At 35.7% G+C, this 25401-nt stretch overlaps 1 protein-coding gene across 1 annotated transcript; it reads right to left on the bottom strand.

Annotated features, from left to right (window-relative positions):
- Window positions 1–244: 244 nt before the first annotated feature.
- CALB1 (calbindin 1) lies at window positions 245–21467 on the bottom strand. Its single transcript, XM_015237676.3, has 11 exons — window positions 21176–21467; window positions 20573–20649; window positions 16720–16794; window positions 9300–9383; window positions 9129–9185; window positions 5971–6048; window positions 3456–3511; window positions 3333–3372; window positions 3176–3229; window positions 1486–1557; window positions 245–1152 (listed from the first exon to the last, which is right to left on the bottom strand). The coding sequence occupies exons 1-11, from the start codon at window positions 21252–21254 to the stop codon at window positions 1039–1041; spliced, it is 786 nt and encodes a 261-aa protein (XP_015093162.1). The 5' UTR covers window positions 21255–21467; the 3' UTR covers window positions 245–1038.
- Between the last annotated feature and the right edge of the window lie 3934 nt (window positions 21468–25401).

The raw sequence follows: 25401 nt of genomic DNA, 5'->3' as shown, positions 1-25401 counted from the left end.
TCATTTGAAACTATCTGCAGATAGAACAATTTTGAATGCTGATGTCAATATGAAACAGAATCCAGAGAATACACAAAGTTATCAATGAGATAACATTCAACAAGCAGGGTGCTATGAATTTGACATTAAAATTCATTTATGTAGTAAAAAGTAAAGTTGTGGCTTGAAAAAAGTATTTTCAGAGGCAGCAGTCACCGGCTACATAGAAAGAAAATCCAGGAAGTATGCAAATTACACACCAGGATACTTGATATATAATTTAATCAGAGGATACATAGAATACAGAAGTTTACTAGAGTAATTATAATCTACAACACATGGAAACAGTTTAGAAAATGGATTAAGGTCACATTCTTTGACAGTAGCTTCGTTGAAAATACAAATGTAGAATGAGACATTCATGCGATGTCCAGCGCTGCCCTGCCTTGTCATCATATCAGCTCAAACCGATCAATTGTATGGATTCAGGCAGCAGATGTGTTGTTGATTAATAAACTAAATCTTGCCTAGTGAGATTGTTAACCTCATAGAAGCACACTCAACTAACTACTGATTGATATTTTGGTACTTAAGATGCAAAAGCACATTTCTTCTAATTGGAAATATAGCTTAGAACTATATTGTGGGGCAGACTTACGATTGTCTGAAAAAAGAATGCTTGGCTTGATCATTCTTCTATTCAGTGACAAATGTGCACTCACACATCAGAGACTAGGATTTTAGAAATTAATCCTGGTGGAATTTTTAGGGAAATCGTGTCCAACTATATTTATGGAAGCAAGAATATGTTAGGTTTTTTTTAATTGGGTGTATTGACTGGCCTAAGCACAGACATTCTGCTTTTCAATCAAATGTTTACAAAATCTGTACATTACAAAGAGTATAGAAACAAGCTGAAAAGAATGTGCCACACATCCTGGATAAGTATCTATATGCAGTTAAATTTACAGATACAAAAGAAAATACAGCCTACTTCCCTTATAGTGCAGTTATTTTTAGATACAATGTATCGCTAGTAAATGGTCGTAGCCATCAACTCTAGTTGTCCCCCGCAGAGAGAATGAGAGCAAGATCCGTTCGATACAGCTTCCCTCCGTCCGACAAAGCCATTATGCTTTTCTTGTATGTTGGAATATTATTAATATCCAGATCCTGTACAGAACATAGATAGCATTATATTCCAGTTAAATATGGAAATGAATTAACCACTGTCAAATGATAAAATGTGAGAGAAAACTGCTCGTTACATCAATCCATTAAGGGCTGGATTAAATTCTTAGATGTGAATAAATCACAAGGTTGTTTTTGAAATCTGTTTATCACAGTGAAACACTGACTCAGGCTAGTACCAGATCAGGTTAAGAGTTGCAATCTACTTCTGCTCCTCTGTAAGTTTTTAAAGTAGATTTCTAGAAATGAATGCGTGGTTGCTCCTTGGATGGATCTGTCAAGTCTGCTTAAGAAGTAAGTAGGTAACTAGATTACCTGTTTATTCTTCTCACACAGATCCTTCAGTAAAGCATCTAGTTCATTTTCATCTATGTATCCATTGCCATCCTGAGGGAGGGGTAATAAAATAGGACATAAGTAACTTCATCCATTAAAATGGGGAATGTAGTAAAATGGAAATAATTAAAAGCTTCCTACTGCATATTGGCAGATATTCTAACCTCTATGTCAGACCCTCAAATTTTTAACTGCTGTGTAAAGTTCTAAAATACATGTGAATTGCCTCTCATTCAGCACCTCACATTTGTAAAATGCTTTGAACTTTTCAAAGTGCTTTCACATTTAGTATTTCACTTTATGTTAACAATATCACCACCTCCTACTGAAGTAAGTAAGCACAAATATTTTCATGTGAATGAGGACATAGGCTTGGGGAAGCTGTAAAGTTCCTTTAATATTTGTTGTAAAGCTGGTTTGGTGGTGGTGAATTCTTTTAGCTTTTGTTTACCTGTGAAGCTTTTGATTTCTCCACCAAGTCTGAATGAGAGCCCTGCTGGATACAGTAACCTTGGTTGTAAGTTTTCCTCTTTCATCACTTTAAATATATCGTGCCACTCCCTTCTGGCCTGTAGAATTTCTGCTGAAAACTCAGCTAACAGCCTTATGGGAGCTCGCTTACATGTTACTTGTTGCTTTTCTCTTGCTGATTTTAATATTTTCTCCTTATCCTTAATTTTTGTCAATTTGATGACTATGTGCCTTGATGTGCTCCTCTTTGGGTTGATCCTGTGTGGAACTCTGCACTTCCTGGACTTGGGTGACTGTTTCCTTTCCGAAGTTGGGGAATTTTTTAGTTATTATCGCCACATAACTTTTCTCAGGTCCTTTCTCTTTCTGGGACCTCTATAACGTGAATATTAGTGTGCTCCAAGTTGTCCCGGAGTTCTCTTAAACTATCCTCATTTCTTTTCATTCTTTTTTCTTTTTTCTGTTCTGCAGTAGTGATTTCCACTAATCTGTCTTATAGCAAATTGATCCGTTCTTCTGCCTCATTTAATCTGTTCTTGGTTCCTTCTAGTATGTTATTCATCTCAGTGATTTTTACTTTCAACTCAGAGTATTCTTTATATTTTCCAACTCTTTGCTAAAAACTTTGCTCTGTGCATCTATACTCCTCTTGAGTTCTCTGAACATCTTCTCCATCATTATTTTAAACTCTTTCTCAGATAAATTACCTATTTTCTCATCACTTATTTCTTCTTCTCAGATTCTATCTTGTGCCTTGGCCTGGGAGATATTCCCCTGCTGCCTCATATTGTCTATCTTTCTATTTGTATTTTTAGGTAGGCAGTTACCTTCCCGACCTTGGAGAGGTGGCCCTTTGTGGGCCTAGGCATCCCTACTGCTGGATATTTTCATCTAGCTTAATCCTCATTCTACCCTGGAAAGTGAGTATTACTATCTCATTTACAAATGAGGAATTGAGGTTCAGAGGAGTTTGGTAACTTTCAAAGCCTCACAGGAGATAAAGTGTGGCATGGGATTTGATTCAAATTTATCTAATTTGGGGTATAATAATTGACTTCTTATGACAAGAATGAATTGGGTGAGTAATTTTAATAGTTCAGGTTTCTTTTAATATAATCTTGAGTTTGAGGCTTTTTCTCTTTGTGAGCTATTTCCAAATTTTTCTAGAGTCAAATTATAGATAAGAAAAAAGCTTTACCTGATCATATAACTCAAAAGCTTTATTGAACTCTTTCCCACACATTTTGACTCCCTAGATGATAGAGAAGAGAGCAAAGGTTAAAATGTTACAATTACATATCTCACATTCTAACCTTTCAAAAAATATTCTTTATGGTAGAGAAAAAGAAAAATACCTGAAATTTAAGAAGAAAATTCTCCTGCACTGGTAGTAACCTTTTGAGAGAAAAATATTAATAGATTAGATTTTTTTGACAAATATCTTGTTATAATAATATTTGCATACTTCCTAAACTCACCTGGCCATCTCAGTTAATTCCAGCTTCCCATCATTATTTGAATCAAACAATTTCAGCTGAAAGACAGAATGCGTTATTGTAGCCACTGAAGAATTATTTATTGCACGAAGCAGAAGACAATTCAAAATAAAGCATTTTCAGTTATCAATTATTTACACAGACAGCAAAATGCTAGAAACTAGCATCTGTTAACACTTTCAGTGTAAAATTTCAACTCTGTGACTTTCATCAATTGCCAAAGTTTATCAGCACGATGTAGAACAGTCAGAGTAACAGCGATCTTAGGCTGGGCTTTTAGAACATAATTATTTTTCTTGCAAAGATGTGTTTATATGTATCAAGATGTGGGAGAGATGGTGTCTGGCTGTATATAGCACATCCTGAAACTTTCCAAATAACGGTCCGAAATAAATAATTTGTTTCCCTCTTTTACAGCATCAAACAGTACGAACAGAAGTAATAGGCAGATAATAGGTATAAACCCTTCGAGAGTAGAATTTTTGAGAGAGTTTGAATGGTTTTATTTCTCTTGGACACTAGGTACTCGATAAAGCTCCCTACCTCCCCACTGCGCTATACACATCATACACCAAGACATACCCGGGTATAAACACATTCATATCCATATTCGGGAAGCATTTACATTTTTAGAAAGTTTCCAACTATTGCTCTAATATATTACATAGGAGGAGTGCATATGAAATCAAGTGTATAAAATATGGAAAAGAGGCATCTTTGTTTTTAAAGAAAGGAATGTGATCATAAAGGTTATAGGTTTGGTGAAGTCTCTTTAGGGAGAAAAGGAAGAGCATTCTGTGGTTTCAGATATTCTAAGAATCCTTCGTAGGAGGTAGATTTTTTCAGGACCTGATACTGATACAACATTTTATAATCCATTGACTGTAAGTTCAAAAATTGTCACACCAGCAGGTTACTGGACACCAGATCACACAGTTCAGTGTCCACAGGGAATTATTTCCGTATATATAAATTTTAATTTTAATCAGTTCTTGATTAATCTGCTTCCAGGATTTGAGCTGGTTTATGACATTTAGTCAGACACGCCAGGCCAATCCAATGGGGGAAACTCCCCTCTGAGTGGTTTTAAAAGGCTGCTTCGAATTTCTACCTGGAGAGGAGTCTTTAAATAGACATCCCTTGAGATTGGCATAAAACACAAAGTTGATAGATGTAGGTTATTGTTCATTTCCCAAAAGTTATTCAGAGTCTAGATCTGCCCACTGTGACACGTGTATGCTAATGCTGTGATAAATGGAAATGTGATGAGGAATTAAAGAGCACACTTCCTTACAATGAAAACTTTTTCAATTGTTTTGAAACTAAAGATTAGACCTACTTTATAATAATTACCACTGTATAGTGAATAAAGTAATGGTATAGTTCTAATGTTTTTTTTTTTAATCCCACGTAAAAGTAGGCTGATAGGCCGAAAGTAAACCTGTTACATCAAATATAATCAAATCCTTTATAAGATTATTCCCCAGGAAAAAAGTCTAACTCCTTTATTGGTATAATATAATTGTTGTAATAGGCACCTATGTTTTGCAGGTTATTTATTTAAATCAGTGAGGTAAGAATTCACTGTACATTGATAATACTTAAAGCATATATATAAATACATGTACTGACTGGGTAATTTGAAACTGTGAATTTCAAAAATTAAGTAGTTAAAATAATGTTTCCAAAAATACTGGCTCATGACTTAATCAGTTTGGCAAAGATTTTTCCTCACTGTCCCAGTGCTGTGAGTCAAAATGAACAGACTCTACCCACCTGAAAGTTAATTAACTTCATGGGCATTGGATTATTTTGTCTAGAACTTCATCAACTTATTTGTTCATTCGTTCCTAAAACATTAAGTACCTATGTGTAAAGCAATTTTCTTAGTGCTATTATCAATATTCTACAATAGCTCTTGGTTATACTATTTATGGTAGCACCAGCTCAGGGAATATTCGGATTTCCTCACCCAAAGCACCAAGAACAATATACCAGAATAACAAGAATCGAAAGAAAGAAGCAGGAAATGCCCCTTTTTTGGTCACTCAATGACTGAAGTAGCTGGGCGTTTTCTTTAAACTTCAACAAAATCTATGATTTCCTAAGACATGATAAAAATGGATCAGAATCTCTATAATAAATGAGTTTTTAGTGATACAATTTATATATATAAAATGTAACTTACATATATATGTTATATAACTTAGTGATATAATTACACTGGCTTTGTAAGAATAACAAGGGATCTTCTGATAGATGAAAATTACCTCGCTCCACAGAAAGGAAATGCTCATGTGTTGCATGCTTGTAACACTCAGCCTTACAAGGTGTAAGCACCCTAGTTATTTCACTTTTCAAGTGAAATGATACTTATGTGCATGTGATGCTCACAACCATGGTGTATTTACTTCCTCCTGTGTAGCCTCAGGAATTAGCCAGAGCACAGTAATATTTCACAGGCTCTTGGCTACAATCTTTCCAAGCCCAGTCTTACCATTAGGTCCGTATACTCGGCTAGCTTTGTATCATCAACAGTCTTGTTTGCTTTTTCTAGCAGGTCCTTTAGAAAGTTCTGTTAAGACAAAAAACAGTCAGATAAATTTCATCAAGAGCAAACAGTCTGCTTTCATCTCAGCCTGCCTTGAAATGGAACACCCCAGGAATATGAAGAAAGTCTCTTTCTAAGGGCAGAACTGGGTAAGGAGAGGTGCTTACAAGGGAGGTCCTCTTGGCGTTCCAGCAATGACACTGCCTTTGACAGGCCTTTTACTGAGAACTGATCTGTTACCATCTATGCTAAGCTGTGCTATGCTTTTATGATCTCAGTTAGAGTATCTGGATTGCGCACTGTGTAGGAATCAGAGGAAAAACTTGTAAAACCAGCCAGCCCAATGAATGCATTTCTACCTAACGATATCTTCACAGATACTCATATGACTCTGCTGCAAGAAACACAAGGGACCCCGTTATGCCTTCATAAGGTATGTGAACAATTATCAACAAACAAGATGGAAATACACCCCTAATTTCAAGTGCATTTTATGCCCACACAAGCAGTTTTCACATCAGTTTACAGCCAAAATGAAGCTCTTCTCACCAGAGGGCCAGTCGGTTAGCTTTGGGGATTGATGCAGTCCAAAGCACCTTGGTTAGAACGCGTCAGCTGCCTGTGCAAATTAAAGCAGTTGACTGCAGATCTTACCTAATCTTTGTAGAATACATGAATCACATCAAAGTAGAGATTAATGTGGGAAGGATGAAAATGATGATTATTAATTTGACAGTTAAAGTATAGGAGTGAGTTTAATTTTTTTAACAGGGAAATAAATCAAATAAAGGCTTTACAAAAGTTTGCCATATAAATGGCAATGTAAGTACTTACGCATATAACAGTCTTCATTTTGTCTAGGGCTATTCATTTGCAACTTCTTTCTTTGTTCAGAAAATGAATTAATGCAATTATGGAAAACTGAGCAGATACTATGTTCAGACATTATTGAAGGATTGGGTTTCTGGGGCTGTGCAGCCATTTACCTCCCTCTCACATGTACTAGTTCTGCTGAACTGATTTAACTTCATTATTTTCAAGGAAGGAGATCTTTTTCTTGGTTTGATAAATTTATTCTCACTTCAGACATTCCACTTCAAATCCAAAGTGAAGCATGGAAAATTCAGTTATCTGTTGGGGGTGAATTTTATTTTTGAACCTTATGAGGCTTTTGTCAGAGACTAATTGGGTTAAAAATCCTCACCAGAGACTGAAATGGTGGTCACAAAAATAGCCTGGAAGAAACTTCGGGACGCTGAGATTCAAAGTCGTGTCTGAGAGCAAGCAATGTTTTACTCTATTATGGATCTTAAAATTAGTTTTCTTGAAAGATCCATTAAAAAAGAATGCCAACTTATCTTCAAAATTCCCCAGAGAGGAGTGCTTCTATTTAGAATCTCTTTTGAGAATAAAATTTAGAACAAAGAAGACCAGTATTAGAACTGAACTTAAGTTTCCTTATGAACTTGAAATGATTTTTAAAATATATTTTTTGGTCCAATAGGATAAAAACACAATAGTTTAACTTGTGGGCTCTCGGTTGCTAAGCTGCAAATTTGTGAAAGACACTGTTTTTAGTAATTTCACATCAAAAAGGTTTACATTTCTAAGTGTCCTCAGTTAAATGTTTTAGAAGTTTTGCAGTGGTCCAAAGTGACCCCCAAATCATGTTAAGCTGTGACTAGGAGACCATATTTATATTCATATTTTCCTGCATAAGCAGAAGAGGTAGCTTTTGATGACTGAAGCTTGAAAGCATGTGGTATTGTGGGAAAAAAAACATTATTACCATTATCAGATATTCCGTGTCCACATCTGTGTTCTTTTCCCAGGTAGCTGTGTAATCTTGAAAAATATCTAATCTCTCTGAATTTCATTTCTCTGTTTGTGGTAATGGGACTCATAATACCTTCCCTGCAACTTTTCTGTAAGGATTAAATGTTAAAATATATTTCAAGCACCTAGTATTATGCCTGCCATATAGTAGGTGCTCAATAATTACTAATTTTCTTCCCTTTTAGTCATTCTGTATCCTGAAGATAAGGAAAATAAGGTTTTCTGGACTGAGCAGTTTGGGGTCAATTTAAAGAAATGAGAGAGAGCTGATTTCGTATTTCTGAAAGGCTAGTAAATTACTGAGTTCACGACTAACATATTTATTGTGCCTGTATTTCACAAAAATCTTTCATGGGCAACATCGTTCTTGAGTTTCACAAAAAATCTGAAAGAAGGTATTACTACCCCCATTTAAAAGATGAAAAAAAAATCAGGCAGAATGATGAAGAGATCTGCCCAGAAGTAGGACTTGACTTTGGACCTTTCTGCCTTTTCCTTTACATCTGCCTTCTCCCGCACCAGCTCCTACGTACATCTGTGAGATAGGAACTGACTGATTCATTTTTTCAAAGTTGCAGTTTTTCAGAAGTTTGACTATATCAGGACATTGTTTTTATAATAGTTACTGAGAGGCAGGAGGCTGCAGGGAATGTCTAGGGGCCCGGGAGGCAGACAAGTTTAAAGAGCACAGCTCTGTGTCTTATTTCTGTGTAGCCATAAGTACATGACCTAACCTCTCTTAACTTTTTTACTCACTAGAATAATACTAATCTCAAATAACTCACATGAAGATTAAATAAGATGTGTGTAAAGTACCTGGCCTATAGTAGGTGTCCAACTAATGTTTAACTTGAAAGAGGAATCTATTTTATATAGTTGTTTAATTTATAAAATAAAGTGCCAAATTGCAACAAAAGAACTGACTTATTCGGCTTAGTGTATCATTATCTATCTATCTACCTACCTACCTACCTACCTATTCATCCATCTATCTATCCATCTATCTGTCTATAATCTATCATCTACCTCTTATATAACAATTTGTATAGACCACAGAGAATTCTAATTTCGCAATGCTTAACAGAATTTCAAAAAGTACTTGAAGTCTCTTTTTTGATCTGGTACTTCATTAATGATATGGAAGAGTGGGTGAAAATATGCCATTGCTCAACGTTAGTTTCTTTTGTGGGAGGTTTTTTAAAAAGCTACAAAGTTCATAATTGTATTTGAAAGGAAAAAAATTTAAGCACAATATTCTCTTTGCTTACCTTAAGCTCCTCAGTTTCTATGAAGCCGCTGTGATCAGTGTCATATCTTCTCCATGTCTGTAAGTAATTTTGGATAAGGAAAACCAAATACGTTAGAAAAAAAGAGGCAACCATTTTCCTATTTTAAGTAGCTTTCTGAAGACGTCACTCAGTGACACAGCTTTCTTATACCTTCATGAACTCCTCACAGGACTTCAGCTGCTGGCATCGGAAAAGCAGCAGGAAGTTCTCTTCCGTGGGTAACACGTGGGCCAGCTGCAAAAGATTTAAAAAGTGTTGTAAGGAGCTTGAGAGCGAGCCTCACGTTCCCTGCTCTTAGTTGTTACTGAACATAGTTCTATTACCCAGAAACCCAGGGGAAGAAAAGCATTGCGATCGCTTTTCCCCTGCTGATCGTCCGTGCCCTCGCAGCGGCGTCCCGGTTTGCGGGCTTGGCTGCGCTTGCGCGGAGGCGCTCCGGCCGGGAAGCCGGCGCAGCGCGCGTCCGCAGGCGGCGCAGGCCGCTGTGGTCTGGCCGCTCCGCACCTGCGGGGCACGCGAGCTGACCTGTCCTGGTGGCTCGAACCCTTTGTCTGTGCCACAAATCAGGTCTTGCTCCTCTCAGGCCCCATAGACCGGCACACGTGGGGCCGTACGTTCCATGTAAAATGAAAGAGACCGTGAGAAATAGGACTGTAGGGGAGGGGACAGAGGGAAAATAATGCATTCTCAAGTCCGAGAAGAAAGCTTACTAAGAGATTCAAAGCAACACAAACTCAAAACAGTTCTAAGACAGTGGAAAGAGGTGGAAAAGACAATTCACAATGAACAGTGGGAACTGAATAGTAACAGGGAGTATCAGCGCTCAGATTTTTGGTTCCTGCTAAAAGAACATTTATTGCGCGAATCCAGCGCTTGGATTTTATTTTACGGTCTCCGTTTTGTGACCCTATGACATTTCTCCACTGATCTCATTTCATAACTTAGAAGCTCCTTTTTTTTTTTTTTTGAGGAAAGAAGGGCTCCAGATCCCATTTTAAGATGAATATAATCTATCTATTGCGTGCAGGGAAGGAGGGAGTTGGATTGATGGCCTCACTGAATATGTGAATTCTATTCCTGGCTCAGCTGCTAATTAGCTGTGTTCCCCAGCAACTCCCTCAGCCATTTCTGGAACTTAGCGCCCTCATCACTAAAATAAGGAATTGGAATAGAAACCAGTGTCTCTTAAATGTACTGGGTTTGAAATGACTTTGAGAATCCGTTAGAATCACTACATCGTCACCATTAAAGAATAAACCTACAGCACTGTATTTCATCTAATTCCCAGAAGGTAATGAATCTCCTGAAATACAGGCATAGACCCTCGTCTCTGGATTTTAGACCAAGTACCTGTGGTCTAGATCAACCTTAAGGGCAGCATAAGCTCCAAAATTTGTACTAAATTATAGGAAAGACTCTCAACTCACACTTTAAAAAAAATTGTCCTTTTAGGTTTATTTAAAAAATTAAAATGTAATATAATAAAATGTGTCATTCTACCTTATCTGCAAGTAATCTCAATTTTTAATTATATTTTTGTAATATATCCTTTAACCTAGCTTATTTTTAGATCTTTGAAATAATAATCTCAAATTAGAACCAGACAGTTTATACACACTAATAATGAGATGAAACTAATGGATGGGGCCAGACAACTTATTAGGCTGTTTAGTATGACTCAGTCAGAACACATTTTTTAATTTATTTTGAAACAAATGTCACTACTATGGTTGTGCATTAATGCAAGCATTCACTTAGGAAACAGGGAGTAGCCAATGCCAACTCTTCCTTTATGTATTAGTGTGTAACTTGTCAGGTAGCCACTTTTTAGTCAGTTTTTGGTGGACTTCCCCACTGACCGTCCGTTTCAGAGGGTGAAGACTATTCTTTGTCTGCATCCCTTGAATCCTCAGTGGGATGCTCAACACACTAGGTGCCTGACATAAATGTTTGGGATTGGTTGATAATTTTACTTCATTAAGAATACCTACTTAACATGATTTATAGTGAGCATTGTTTTTCTATCTTCATTGCAATTTTCTATTTTGTTTGTTGTTTTGTGCAAAAAATAACAAGTTTTCTTAAAAATTTTCTACTTATTGAAACCCACCAAATACATGAAAACAGAAAAAAAATAATGAGTTAATAAGCAATGACCATGTGTAAGATTAGGGAAATAACCGTTTTGTTTAAAAAATTAAAGTCTAACTTTCACGATGTTCAGAGGTCCCTACAGTGTCAAATATAGAGATGGTAAAATTCTCTTCAGGTTTAGTGTAAATGTGTATTTCTTTGTCCATGTCATTTTGGTCCTAGTTGGTTTATTTATAAGAAAACAACATTTTATCTGCATGTAACATATTCAGACTTTTACTTTCATTGTGCTATTAATTTTGAACTGAATAATGTGCCATCCTGTTCTACAGATATTGTGGATAGGCATGTGGCTATAAAGAAACCACCTTTTTTAAGGTGTGTTTCACAATGAGGTGGTCCTGTGTTATCTGTTAGTCCTTCCATTGATGCATATGAATCAATATTCAAATTTCAGAGCTGGGTACAGTAACTCTCCAGCTGTTGTCTCTGGACAATGTCCACAAAGTGCCTGAGGTCCTCTATAGAAACTGCTTTTTTTCCTCAGATTTGCTAAGTCACTGTTGTCCATAGAATTATCCAGAACTGCGTGTCCCAAGATTACTGGTGATTTCTTAGTCCTTGGGCGGGCTGCCTCCTGGCTCTTTTATAAACTCTCAAAACTTTATTACGGATTGGAGAAGAGAGGAGAGAAAATCAACGGAATGTGTGGAAGGCAGATAGCTGTGGTTACAAGGAGAATCAGACCTTAATTTATGAAAACTGGTTGCTTGTCACTGAGAACGGGGAAGGAAAATTTTTTCTCTATTTGCCTGTATTCCCTATCAGTCTATATACATTTTGAGGAGAGGGTCTGTGTTTTAATTATTGTTTCTTTGCCTGGCACTTGCACAAATTTAAGTAGGTATTTTAATGAACCAATGAATGAAGGCAATTGACTATCTAGGGTCCGCATAGGCTGAAAGTAAGTGGAAATTAAGTTCCTTTGGAGGTAATTCAAATAACTTATCAGTCAGGTGTGGATAAAGGTTGGGTGGACACTGTGATACACCATCCAGAGCTTTCTTTAGGTGCTAGGAGTGTTGCAGTCAGGTCTCTTAGAGCTGTATTCCCCAAGAAGGCTGAATTCCATGACTGATCAGCATGGGGATATGAAACCTAGCCTTCTCAGTCAAAATTTGGGACATCTCTGAAGGGTTGTCCCAGCTTCGGAGCTCACTGTAGGGTCAGCTAAAGTCTCCTTTGAGGCTGTAATACAGCTCAAGGTCTCCCTCTGCCCATTGCTGTTCTTTTCATTTCCTTTTGGCAGGTACTGGTCTCAAGAGCACTTCCTAATAAACTTCCTCATCACTAATCTTCAACTCAGATATGCTTCCCAGGGAGCTCAGCCTGTCCCATGACAGGGATCGTTACATCTCTCTTCTGTTTCTAGGTATAATACGGAGCCCTTGCATTGTGTTTTGAAGTAGGTTGGAATCCCTTGCTATGGCTCACATGGCTATGATTCAGAACCTGCTAGGCACCGTCCTGGATGCTGGGGATTCAGAGCCACCGACAGCAAGAAATTTACAGGGAGGCAGATAATTTCAAAAACATTTTTTTTTTCAGAAAATTCCAAAGTAGGAGATAGCTACAATGATAAAGCTATGTTCTAGGTGCTGGGAGAGTACACATGAACAACAACTTCACTAGAAACATAAATGACCCAGGTACATAACTTAAAGCACACAGTCTTGGTGTGTGTTAGCTTGAAGACAGTCTTGGTGCATGTTAGCTTCCTTTAACACATATTAATACAACATTCACCTTTTTACTTTGGGAACCAAAGAAATTTTTTTTCTAGCCAATAAGCAGTGAGTCTAGGAAATCTGGAAATTTGAAAGGCAAATTAATCTTCTCATATAAATTTAAGTCTAGTTGAATATAATAATTTGAATTTGACAAATTATAAGCATGGGGGAAAATTGGCCTTCAGAAAAATGGTGTAGATTTTCCAATGAATTATTTTGATTTTTAACAATAAGAGCACATACATTTATAGAGTTTTTACAATATGCCAGGGTTGATCTATTTGTTTGACATGTATTGTCACATTTGCTGTTGATGCTCACATGTCACCCCTGTTCACAGCCAAGAAAGCAGAGGCTCAGAGAGGATAAATGGCCTGCTATCTTGTAGCTTACAGTTTGAGCCAGATTTGAAATCTTGATTTTGAGATTTTTTTTCCTTTTACCATCACTCTCCATTAAAATCTCCAGTCAAGAAGTTCTCTTAATAAAGTGTTTTAAAAATATACATCCAGAATAAAGTTTTAAATCAGATTTCATTGTCAGTCATTTCGCCAAATTCTGAGGTGGGAAAGTAGACTAGTATTAAAAAATTACATTTCCTATGGTTAAACTCACATGCTGAAATCCCACTGTGGAAGAAAAGAAGGGAAGTCTAGAGAGGTGCCTGCTTCCCTGGGAGGGTTATTACAGTTTAGGTATTAAAATAGCTTTTAGATCTATTTTTCCACTGGATGCACTGACCTGGACAAATAGACAAAATAAGACTGGAGAGGATGGTAGTTGAAGGGAGTAGGTAAACTATTATAAATTTTGGAAAATATAGGGGTTTCCATTCCTTCATAGCTGGTTGAGATTTTTGTATTTGTGTCCCATGTTATATACAGGATTTCTTAGCAAGTGACATATGTCAAGTTGGAAAAAAGAAAGGATGAACTTTACATAATACAACTTCCTGGTGACACTAGAGGGCGCATTAGAAATTCAGGCATTTCCGCCTCTCCTTTCCCCATTTTATACACGTGATTGGTAGCTTTCAGTTCATTTCTTTCAGTGATTTTTCAGAACCCTTCCTTTCTCTTGTCACACCTGCTTAACCACACCAGGCATGGTCAACATGCTGCAAACTACTATAGCAGTCTCTTCCCCATTTTCCCATTCTCTCATTCTCATATCTCCAATTAACCACCCTCCTCACTGCCTCCCGTGTCTTGGCTGATAACTTAGATTAATGAAAAGAGTTCTGGAATCAGAGTCAGCTCTAGGGCTGCATAAGTGTTCTGTCACTATCTGCCAGTGAGATCTTGGACACTTCCTTCATCATTTGAGCTTCAGTTTCTTCATCCTAAAAACAAGCGATTTAGGCTAGTGTTCCCCAATGGCCCCATGTAACAAAAAATTCCATATTCTGGAATACTTACTTAAACTTCTGTGTCTCACTTCTCGCCCTTTAAACTCTTTCTGCCTCAGCAGATCTGGAAGTCCTTCCTGAATCATGTTTCAAGTGGTTTGGTCAAATAACTTTTCTATACCTTGTGTATCCTTTTTCAACCAGGCTAAATTTAACCCTTGCCATGAGAAATCAACAAACTGAAGCTTGAAAATATTTTCTTTTAATGTGGAAAATATATGGATTATTAATTATAGAAAAAGGTTAAGTACTTTGGAGAAACATAGCTGCATTCTGGCTCTTCAACCATTTATTTCTTGTGGTTTTTTTTTTTAATTTTAGGCAAATTCTATTAAAGCCATAGGCTTCCCCAACTATAAAATACATGCTCATTTTATATTTATATTTATTTTATTTTGTTATCATGAGATCAAATGGGATATCTGAATACACTTTGTAAACTGTGTAATGTTACACAAATGTAAATCTTTTTCCTACTGTTACTGCTGTAAAAGTTCCTCAGTTCTTTATTTCAGTCTTCATTAACTTGCTCATCTTCCTCTGTTACCTATATCTAGGTAACACAGAAATCCCCCTCAGAAATCCTTTTCTTTCTGATGACAGTTTCTTTTCTCAAACCACTGGGGAAATTTCTTTCATCAAACCTCAAGGACAATGTGCCTGCTAATGACTTCTACCCTCTCATTCAAATTAGACCTCAAATTCTAATTCATAAATGATTATACTATATCATATATGGTAAAATACAGGTTCAAAACAGATTCAATCATCTTATCCTTTTAAAAATGTAAAATCCATGTGAATCAGTTCCATGCCTTTTGTACTACTGTTGCAACCTGGTATGAAGAAATTAAAATAAATAGCTGAGCCTATTTGAGTCCTTCAAAATGAAGTATGTTAAATACAAGATGTCAAACTCTGAAATAACCACATCTATAATTTCACTGATTTCAGACTTTCCAACTGGTTTTGAATAATTAGACTTATGTCACCTCATTTATGTTCATTTCAAAGTTCTTTTCTTACCCTTGATGATTCTCATCTTGATTAGCTGGCCTCTAAGTCGGTCTATAAGTCCCATTACTATTAAGTTATCTATTTATATAGTAATGAGTTACACATAGGCAAAGGGAAAGTGTATACTCTGGGGAAATGTTTTAATTACAAAGATAATAATAGTATGTCCTTCCTTAACTCTATTTGTAGTAGCTATTTAAAAATAAGTGTACTTCACATTGACATCACAGGTGTCCTATAAGATCAATTATTTAAAAACCAGGTTAGTTCTCTGAATCAAAGGTAAATTATGACTAAATGTTGTTGAAAGCCAAAATTCTTCACAGTCTTATACACTAAGAACGTTATATAAAGAACATGATTATGCCTGTAATTTGGCATATTTTAAAATATGACCTTATTCATTTTTCTGGGCAAAGCTGTCCACTCAATTTCTCTAACCAGGTTGGAGAGATAAAGAAAGTAGCTGAGACACTAGATTTTATAAAAGTAGACATGAGGGAAACAACAGCTGTTTCACAAATCTGAGAATGCTGGAGAATCTATGCATAGTCAAAGTTTTGCTTCTTTGATTCATTGACCAAAAAAAAAAAAAAAAAAAGTCGCCCTCGATAGGAAAAGTCATTGTCAAAAGGTAAGACTTGACGCCCAACAATTTTAACTTTTAAAGTCTCAAAAGCTATCTGTACCTATAACACATCATGAAATAGTCACTCAATTTAGCTGAGTTCTTGTGTTTTTGTAAGGCCAACTGCCAATCTAGACTGAAATTTCAGAAATGAGTGTGCAGCTTTTTGCTATGATATTATCATAGGGACTGCAAATACTTCATTTTATATTCTAACAGAAAAGTCTACACTGTTAAATAATAAGAAATACTGATGAACCCTGTCCTTGGTTGGTGTTTTATTGAACTGAGGCTGGGTAACGTATGGGACGGGTACTCATCCACAGGTTGGAGACTTGAGCCTGTAACTGCACCAGTGCCAGCAAACAGTTGCATGGCCAAAGGCAAGTCATTTCACTTCTCCAGGCCTTACATTCATAAAGAATTAAATTTTGACTTTGGATTATGCAAACTCTTAAGGGTCTCTTTAATTTCTGAAGGGTTTTTGATTTTATGTTTCTGAACAGAAGATAACATGTTACTTAAGTAAACTAAGCCTCTTGGAACAGGTCTTCCAAATCATGTTTGAGTTGGATACAACTACTAAAAGCTCATTTATTAAAGCCACATGAGAAAAATGCGTAAGTTCCTTACCTCTACAATTCCTATTTTTCCATCATCTCTTTGCCCATACTGATCCACAAAAGTTTTCATCTCAGGTGATAACTCCTAAAATTATTTAAAAAAAAAAAGAGGTAAGAAGTCTGTAAAACAAACAAACAAACAGACAGACAGTATGCTTGTGATAGTGCTAATAATTTGTTGCAAAGAAAAACTGGAATTGGAACCATTTAGAATTATGCATATTGGTTTTAAGGATATGTTATCCTTTGAAAGTGTAGTCAGAATCATTCAGTTCATAACATTTAGTGAATTTAAATATAATGATCACTGTGAATGTACTTTAATATTGTTTGCTTCAGGAAAGATTATTTTATATTGCTGCATTAATTGTCCTATAACATTTTCCTTATTGTAACATGTTTTATCCATGGAAGTTACAAATATGTATTTTCAATTTGGACAAGCAAACAATGTGATTATTGAAGGGCAACTCACTTTGTGAGCAAAGAATGTTTCACGTATGGAAGTAGCATTCATTGATTAAATAAGTTAAAAAATTAAATATCAGAAAAACGTGTGTCAGGTTAAAAAAAATTACTTGATCAATTTGTACCTTTACTAGAGACAGACAATACAATGACCTTATTTTGGGTCACTGATTTTATGTACTTAAGATCTTTGCCTCCAAGTATAATTTAGGGAGCAGCTTTCTAGTGTTTCCTTGTTTCCATTTTTCTCAAGATGTTTTCTCTGTCATTTATTTTTGTACATAAGATGTGTTTAAGAGTGACAAAGTGAATGCTTTTATCTCATTTGACTTATTTTTTTCATTCTATTCTATTGCTTATATAATCTCCTCAAATATTGACAGATTAGAGAGCTCTGAACTGTAAACTAGTGATCTGAACATAGAACTAGTATTCAGGAAGTTGGATTTGTACCCTTGGGTCTTCAACATAGCCCAGCTCAAACAGCCCTGTCACATTAACTGAAGCCTGTGTAAATAGGTCAGCCTTCGTAAATGTCCTATTCTGTGTCCTTGGAAAAGTAAGTTAAGGTCTCAGTTTTTATCATAACTAAAAAGATGATGGTATTATCTATTGCACAAGTTTGTTCTAGGGATAGATGGGTTAATATAATTTAAGGGCAAATATTATTATTACTAGTTTAATAAAATCCTGTTAAAAGTAAGTATCTTTGGTAGAACTGAGGTAACAAATCATAACTAAGTAAATTAATATAGACTTTAAAAAAACCCTCCCAATATGAATTAATTTTAACTTGCATTTATTAAAGTTTATTACAGAAAACAATTTTAAGAAAATGAAAGGGGCCATAGTGGGACTATCAGTTGTCATATTGTTCACACATACCTTAAAGTAAACAAAAAACCATCAAGTAAACTGAAAAACAATATAATGCCACTAGTTTAACTAGCAGAATTGATGTTTAGTTTATGAGATTTCTGTATGATAATTACGTCAAAATCTGTGTTTTAAACAGTACAAAACATGATAATAACAATAAATTAAAGCTTTATAAAAATGAATGCAAACTTAAAGACTATATTTAGTGAAAATGGTAGTTCTGAAAGTATATTGGGTTGTATTTCATTAATGTTATATTCACTTATACTTAATATTAATGAAAAATTTGAAATTTCACATTACTAATATAAGCCAAACAATCTATCTTTAATACAAGAAAATCTGTTATCCTATTGCTATAAAAGCAAAGAAACCTGGTTTATAAGGTCAATCGTCAGGTTTTAAAAAAGAGAGAACAAATATATAAAAGTAGATTTACTACAATGGGGCCAGTACCAAAATATTTGTCTACTATTACAAACCTCGCAATTCAGAGCTGATTTAGATTTTAACTATTCAAAGATTATCTACTTAATTCATAAAATAGTCAGAAATCAGGGTATTAAGCAATTATAATCCTGTACCTGTGCTCAAATTTCATATAATTGGATTATAATCTAATAATTAGAGCTTCCAATATTCTAAAATCAGAAACTTCGAAGAAAAAAAATTAAGCTCTAAAATCTTTAAAACTCTAACATAAAGTCATTGATTAAGAAAAGTTAAACATTAAAATAGGAAGAGGAAAAGAAAAATCTGAAAACATGTAGAGAGTTTCTAAATATCTGAATTTCTAAGATGAAATAAGTATCAGTATTAAAATTACTTCTAGAAAAATTAAAATATAATCATTTAGCTGCTGGAAGCATCTTTCAAGGTTTTAATTAGAAATTTTACGGCAAGTAAGATATTTCAACCAGGTATTTTAAATATATATTTTTTTAAACATGGAAGAGAAGTTTTTGTTTTATTACTCAAAGATACTTAACTATAATGATATGATAGTATTGCATGAATTTATTTACACAGTAATGTACAAACTGGGGGGAGGGTGTGGAGAGAGTATATAAAACATTTTCAGTTTTATTTGATCCTATCTATTATGCTTTCAGATTTATGTAATATTAAACCTTGGTAAAACAATTCCCAGAGTGCTATCTGGTTTAAAATCAATTTGATCAATGATTTTAGCAACTGATAGTTTTTTAATGCATCATAGTACATTTTAGTGTCCTCTGGGATTCTTGTGAATATGTTGTACAGAGATGTGTATCACACAATTTTCAACTTAGACAGAACAAAAAGGTAACTATTAGTAGATTATATATGTATATAAATATATGTATGCTATTTTATATATGTAACTCAGTGCTAGAGGTGGTGATCTGTTAAAGGACCACATACACCTGTATTTCCCTCTAGACGTATACATACAAAATCTGTAACGTAAATTCTCTTTCTAATGGTAGTCAAAAAGGCCAAAGATTATTATCATCTAACTAGCCCAAATCCAACACTGCTTTCTGAAATGCAGTCCTACGTAAAACCCAATAGATTAGTAAAATTCTTAACATTTTTTCCTCTATGCAATCATCTCATCTATGTTTTAAAGCTGGCTGTATTTTACTTTTATGCTGACAATATCTTTTCTTAACAGATTAATTCACGCCCAAAGGAATTCAGAATTCGTAAAAATTGTCATTTCTTTAATTAACTAATGACTTAAGTTACAAATATAGCTTGCTTTCAAAACACCATGAATTGCTTCCCATCAGCGTATCATTTTGTTTTTAAAAAAATGTGAAATTCTTAAAATTACTTTTTACACCTCTAACTTTTGTATTTCTCCTCAACAGAAATGGACACTTTTTTTTTTTGCTATGTTCTTGCTCATTATGATGTTGCAAAGTTGTCCAAATTTCCCCCACCTTAGGAAGTCAGGACAGGACATTTTTCATCATTCCAACCACATTAACATCACAAGAATAATAACAGTCAATGGAATAAGAGATCCATAATCTGCAGATTTGTTTCCTGACCAGCAAGGGGCAGAAATGTATTTCTACCCTCTTACTTACCAGGCTGTTATAGAGAAGATTAAAATTACCTAACTGAACTCAGACGTAGAGGTGGTGATCTGTTAAAAGATCTCACACACCCACCATTTCCTTTTAAGCACTGTTAAAGAAAGTACAAGTATAGACTTTATATTTTAAAAGGTCTGATTACATATTGTAAGATTTTTTTCCCTTTAAGGAATTTCTATTTCCCTCTCTCTCCCCTTCTCACTCCCTCTCTGTCCCCCTCTCCTCTACTCCCCTTTCCCCTTCCCCTTCTTCCTTACCCTCTCTTCCTCCCTACACAATTTGCAAAGGCACTCTTTCTCCCCTTTCTCAGTAAATAAGTGTTTACATTCCAGGAAATTACTCGACCTCACTAGTTCTTTGTGAGAAAGCTAGAATATCTATTTATTTAAGGGCAAAGGTCTTTTTCCTCCTTTGCAAACTTCAACCTACCAATCCAGCCTTCTTCCGCGCCTGCTGGAGCTCTTGAATCAAGTTCTGAAGCTCTTTTCCTTCCAGGTAGCCACTTCCTGTAAAAACAAAGAGGCACCCAGGTGTCAGACATCTCATTCTGAGTTTCTTCCCCGTCCGATTTCCACAACAGCCATCTTTCTGGCCACCGGAGAGGTTCTCTCTTGCCTCGGTATTGATTAACCCTCAAAGGATACAGAGGCGGCTGAACTCCCCTCCTGGGGTGTCAAAATTTAGACCCACTAAGGGCAAAGGAGGATGACTGGGATGCTCAGCGCAGCTGTAGAAACTTTGAGGGAGGCAGAAAGCCTCAATCCCTGCGTTCTTGCTCCCCCCATCTTTCTACTAGTACCATTCTTGGAGAAAAAAGATTAAGGTTTAGGGATAACATAGAAACAGTAAATTAACTTTAAAATTGATGGTTGGCAGCCAGCCAGAGGGAGAAGATTAGGGAGGTGTGGGAAGAAGTAAAGAAAAGAAATGAGGGCTAATCGGATCAGGAGTCTCATGGAAGGGGAAAAGGTGGGAAAGGGCAGGGTCGAGATCCTTCAAACAGTTAAAAAAAAAAAAAAAGAGGATAATCACCGTCAGCGTCGAAATGAAGCCAGATCTCGAAAAACTGTGAAGCTGAGATCAGGGATGACTGCAGGTGCGATTCTGCCATTGTACAGCGGAGTGTGTGTCTGCGTGTGTGAATATGTGTGCGTGAGTGTGTCAGGGCGAGAGTGGGGTGAGAAAGAACCGCAGGGTGTGTGTTTGTGTGTGTGTATGTGTGTGTGTGTGCGCGCGCGTGTGAAGATGAAATTCTGCGCTGCTGGAGGAAGAGCAGGGCGCGGGCGCTGTCCTCGGTGCTGCTCAGCTCAGGCGGTCCTCCGGAGTTCTCTCTCCACACCCGGCACCCAGTGCTCAGTATTTATCCTGACAGCCGGGCCACGCCTCCTCCTGCCTCCGATTCCTCACTCCCTCCTCTTGCTCGCACCAACCTTCTCCCCCTCCCTTCCAGTTTCCCCCTCTCCTCCCTGGAAAGCTAGCTGGAGCAGCAGTTTTTTGGAGTGTAGGGAGCAGCAGGTGGTGGGAAATCCTTAGCTCAAAGACTGAGTGCTGAAAATAGACTCTTTTCCCTCCACATTCTTCTGTCCAGAAGGTATCTTCTTCCTAAATATTATAGTAAAATAACGTACTTGAAGAATTTTTGATTTTCAGATGGAAGAGGAAAGCTAATGAAGGGTAGAACCACATAAATGATATTTATATTGCATGTGCTATGTGTGTGATTTCTCTAAGATATTTTAGTGTTTGTTTGAAAACAGCCAGGTGAAAGTTTGGCAAATATTAGATTACTGTGATTACTTTGATTAATGTATACAATCTACTTATATAAATAACTATTCTATTTTGTGCTTGTGGGGACCATCATATGAATGTTTCTTAAGATGGCTTATATAAACAAGCCTTTACCAACATGAGAAAGCAGGACTATGTTTTTTTTTTTTTAACTTGTAGTAGAATTATAACTGGAAAGTGACAGAACTAAACTACAAAATCATAAAATGATAGGAGAAGGAAGTGATCTTTACAGATACTATGGTTTATCTCTGAGTTTAGAAAGAGCGAGCAAACTAAAACAAAGAGAAACCAAGGATCTGGACCAAGTTCATATCTATGTGAATTAGTGACCCCAGCCAAGGCCCTTCTCAGTGACTGTAACACACATCTCTCTCATTTTTGCTGTGCTAAGCAATTCTTATTAAAGAATTTTTCAGAAACTGGAAGTTACCGTCAGAGTTGGAAAAAAAACCTAACTGAACACGTGTTATGTATTTTAATATAATAAATGATGTATTAGATGATTTATTGTTTACTTCTAAAGTATTTGGTTTTGAATATTTTGAAACTTTAAGTTCTCCTGAAGATGCATCTTAAGTGTCTGATTAGAATGGTAAAAAAAGCCAGTTGGAGGAACAAGAGAAATTTCAAATACAGCCAATATAAACTTAAAGTGAATTAAAGTGAATTTAGCAAGCTCTGTTTTTAAGCTTGTGTAACTGAGTGTGAGAACCCTGAATTTTACGTTTCTGAGGCTATAACTCTACCTAATAAGGGATTTGTGAAGCTTTTAATGTATAACCTTTTCAGAGACCCATCATTTCAAAGCTGGCCTATTTTAATAATCTTCTCAATGGAGTTCTCACTTTCATAGTACTTGAAGTACACAAATTATTTTCACTTTGTATGATTCTCACATTTAGTCTCTGAGGCTGCTCTGCAGAGCAATACTTCTATTAACCTTTTACACAAGAGACAAATAACTGTATTCTTGGACTAAACAGGCATTCACTAAACATTTAGTTATTTATACTTTTATTTATCCAATGAACATTTATTAGTACTTATTATGTCAAGCACTAGACACTGGGAAACAATGAGATAAAAGACATGGTGCCTGCCTTATTGAAACTTGGACTATGGGCATACAGTGACATACACACACATGACATAGTGGATATAATGGAGGTGTGCACAAGCTACTATGAATGTGTAAGACTCCTAATTTTTCTGCATGTGTGAGAGTTGAAGCTTAAGTTGTCTAACTTTGCTTAGATAACAAGCACAGAGGAAGTTCTGTTTCATGGTGGGCACTGTTGCTTGTAAGGAGAAATGGTCATGGGAATGGACTGTAATTCTTGAAAGACTAATCCTCATCCAGTTTGGTCTGCCACTATATTAGCAGCAGGAACTTTGTATGAAAAAATATGGTATGTGAACTAGGAAGCAAATGCTAGAGGGTAAACTTCAAGGAGAGGGTGAGAAAGCATTGACTATAGAATGATTTGTGGAAGAACTCTGACCTTTCTATTCTTAAGAGCTAACAATGTGCCTAGACTATAAACTCTAAGAGAAGTTCTAAGAGAAAAGAAAAAATGCCAGGAAAAAAAATGAAAGAACATGATTTGAATAAAACAATGAAAAGAAGACTAACATTTCTATTATTTTTGGTAATTACAACTAATTTTCTTCCCAAACATCTCCTGAATCCCCAAACGTGTGTGCGCGCGTGTGCACACACACACACACACACGCACACAGAGGCATAAATGGTTCCACCACAACTTTTTTTTAGAATATAATTTTAAGTGTCAAGAATATTATATGAAAACTTTAAAAAATTTAAGATTTATATAAAAAGCTACCTCTTGTGCATTTCACTTTGCTGAAACTAAGAAGACTCCAGAATTTCCATGTAGCGTTGTTTAGATGTGATTTGTTTAGGGTAGGAAAGCAAGCACATTCTTTTCACTCTTCATGCTTCAGTGCAGTGGCTTTTGAGGGAACTAATTCAGGTTATGAAGAAATAAAGCCCCCTTTCAAGTCACCTCTTAGTGTTGTCACTACCCTGAGCAGTCAGTATTAAGACCTCCATGCTTTAACAAACATGTGAATACACACATACGGGTTTTTTTTAATTGGTTTCACAGAAAAGAGACTATATTCTGTACATTACTCTGTAACTTTTTTATTATTAATTGAAGGACATCCCTCCAATAATAACATCAACATCTAATTAATACATTTTTACAGTCAAATAATATTTTTATTGATTAACTATAATTACAGACATTAAGGCTATTTCTAGTTTTTTTTTCCTGACAAACAATGCTGCCACAAACATCTTTATCCATGTATCTTAGATACACGTGTTTTTTATTACAGCAGGACAGAGTCCCAAAAAGTAGTTCTAGTTCAGAAGTGTGCATACTTTAAATTTTAATACACATTTCCAGATTATTTCCCCAATTTGTAGGAACTCATATGAAGAAAGTCTAAAGATGACTTAACCTCATTAGCTATGAATATTATTGCCTTTTAAATTTTGTGCTAATCTAACAGGTAAAAAATCCGTTATTAGTCTCCCTTAATTTGCATTCACTATTAATTCTTAAAACTTACCTTTTGGTTTTCTAAGGTGAGATTTTTATCATATATATATCTAATAGCAGAAATATAATTCAATAGAAAATATTTTTTCCTTGAAACTATTATCGGCATACTGTTCCAGACTGTTACCTAATCGTACCTACAATACCTCTTTTCAGACTATTTTCAGCCATTTCTAGATTAAATTCTACTTTATGCTACCAGTAAAGAAGTGTATGTTTTACATAGATTTGAAGTAAATTTACAAATACTTCTCATAACTACCTTCAAATCCTTTGATTCCTTAATTAAGGTAGGAAGGTTGTCTTAAGTTCATGGGAATCCTTTCGTTTCTAGGATTCTTGAAGAACTACAAATGTTTTTAATAATGAGAAAGATTTTTCCATAAGATTGGGGTTTCTAAAAACAGCATTGCAAAGCATTTTTATGACTTGCTTTATATGCATCATTACCCAACAGTAAGGTGAATGGGCTCATGATCCAATATTGTCATAAAAATAGAAGCAATTTGTTTGCAAAAAAATCCCCAGGGTAATTAAAATGCATTTCCCATTTCATGGTACTGAATTACCATATCTCCATTCATATTAAGGCTACTGCTGTCCCAACTCACTATGCAAATTGGAAGACTGAACTTCCCAGGTTTAATGAATGCTTACTTAACCTCCATTTAGAAAGGAAAACTCCCAGAAATCTTTTACTATGGGTCCAATTGCTTGCAGAATGTGACAAATCACTATCTCTTAGCATCATAGCCCCTCATAGAAGTGTCCTTAATAGATGAATCAAGCCTTCTGGGAGGAGTTCATTGTTTTACCTGCTTGTGTTCTCGGCAAGGTACCCGATCAGCATCATTTTGTCATTTGATGCAATGT

This window comes from Vicugna pacos, chromosome 29 (genome assembly GCF_048564905.1).
Source record: "Vicugna pacos chromosome 29, VicPac4, whole genome shotgun sequence".
In the NCBI taxonomy this organism is placed as follows: Eukaryota; Metazoa; Chordata; class Mammalia; order Artiodactyla; family Camelidae; genus Vicugna; species Vicugna pacos.
The sequence above is the reverse complement of the archived record's forward strand: the minus strand, read 5'-3'. Positions and strand labels throughout refer to the sequence as shown.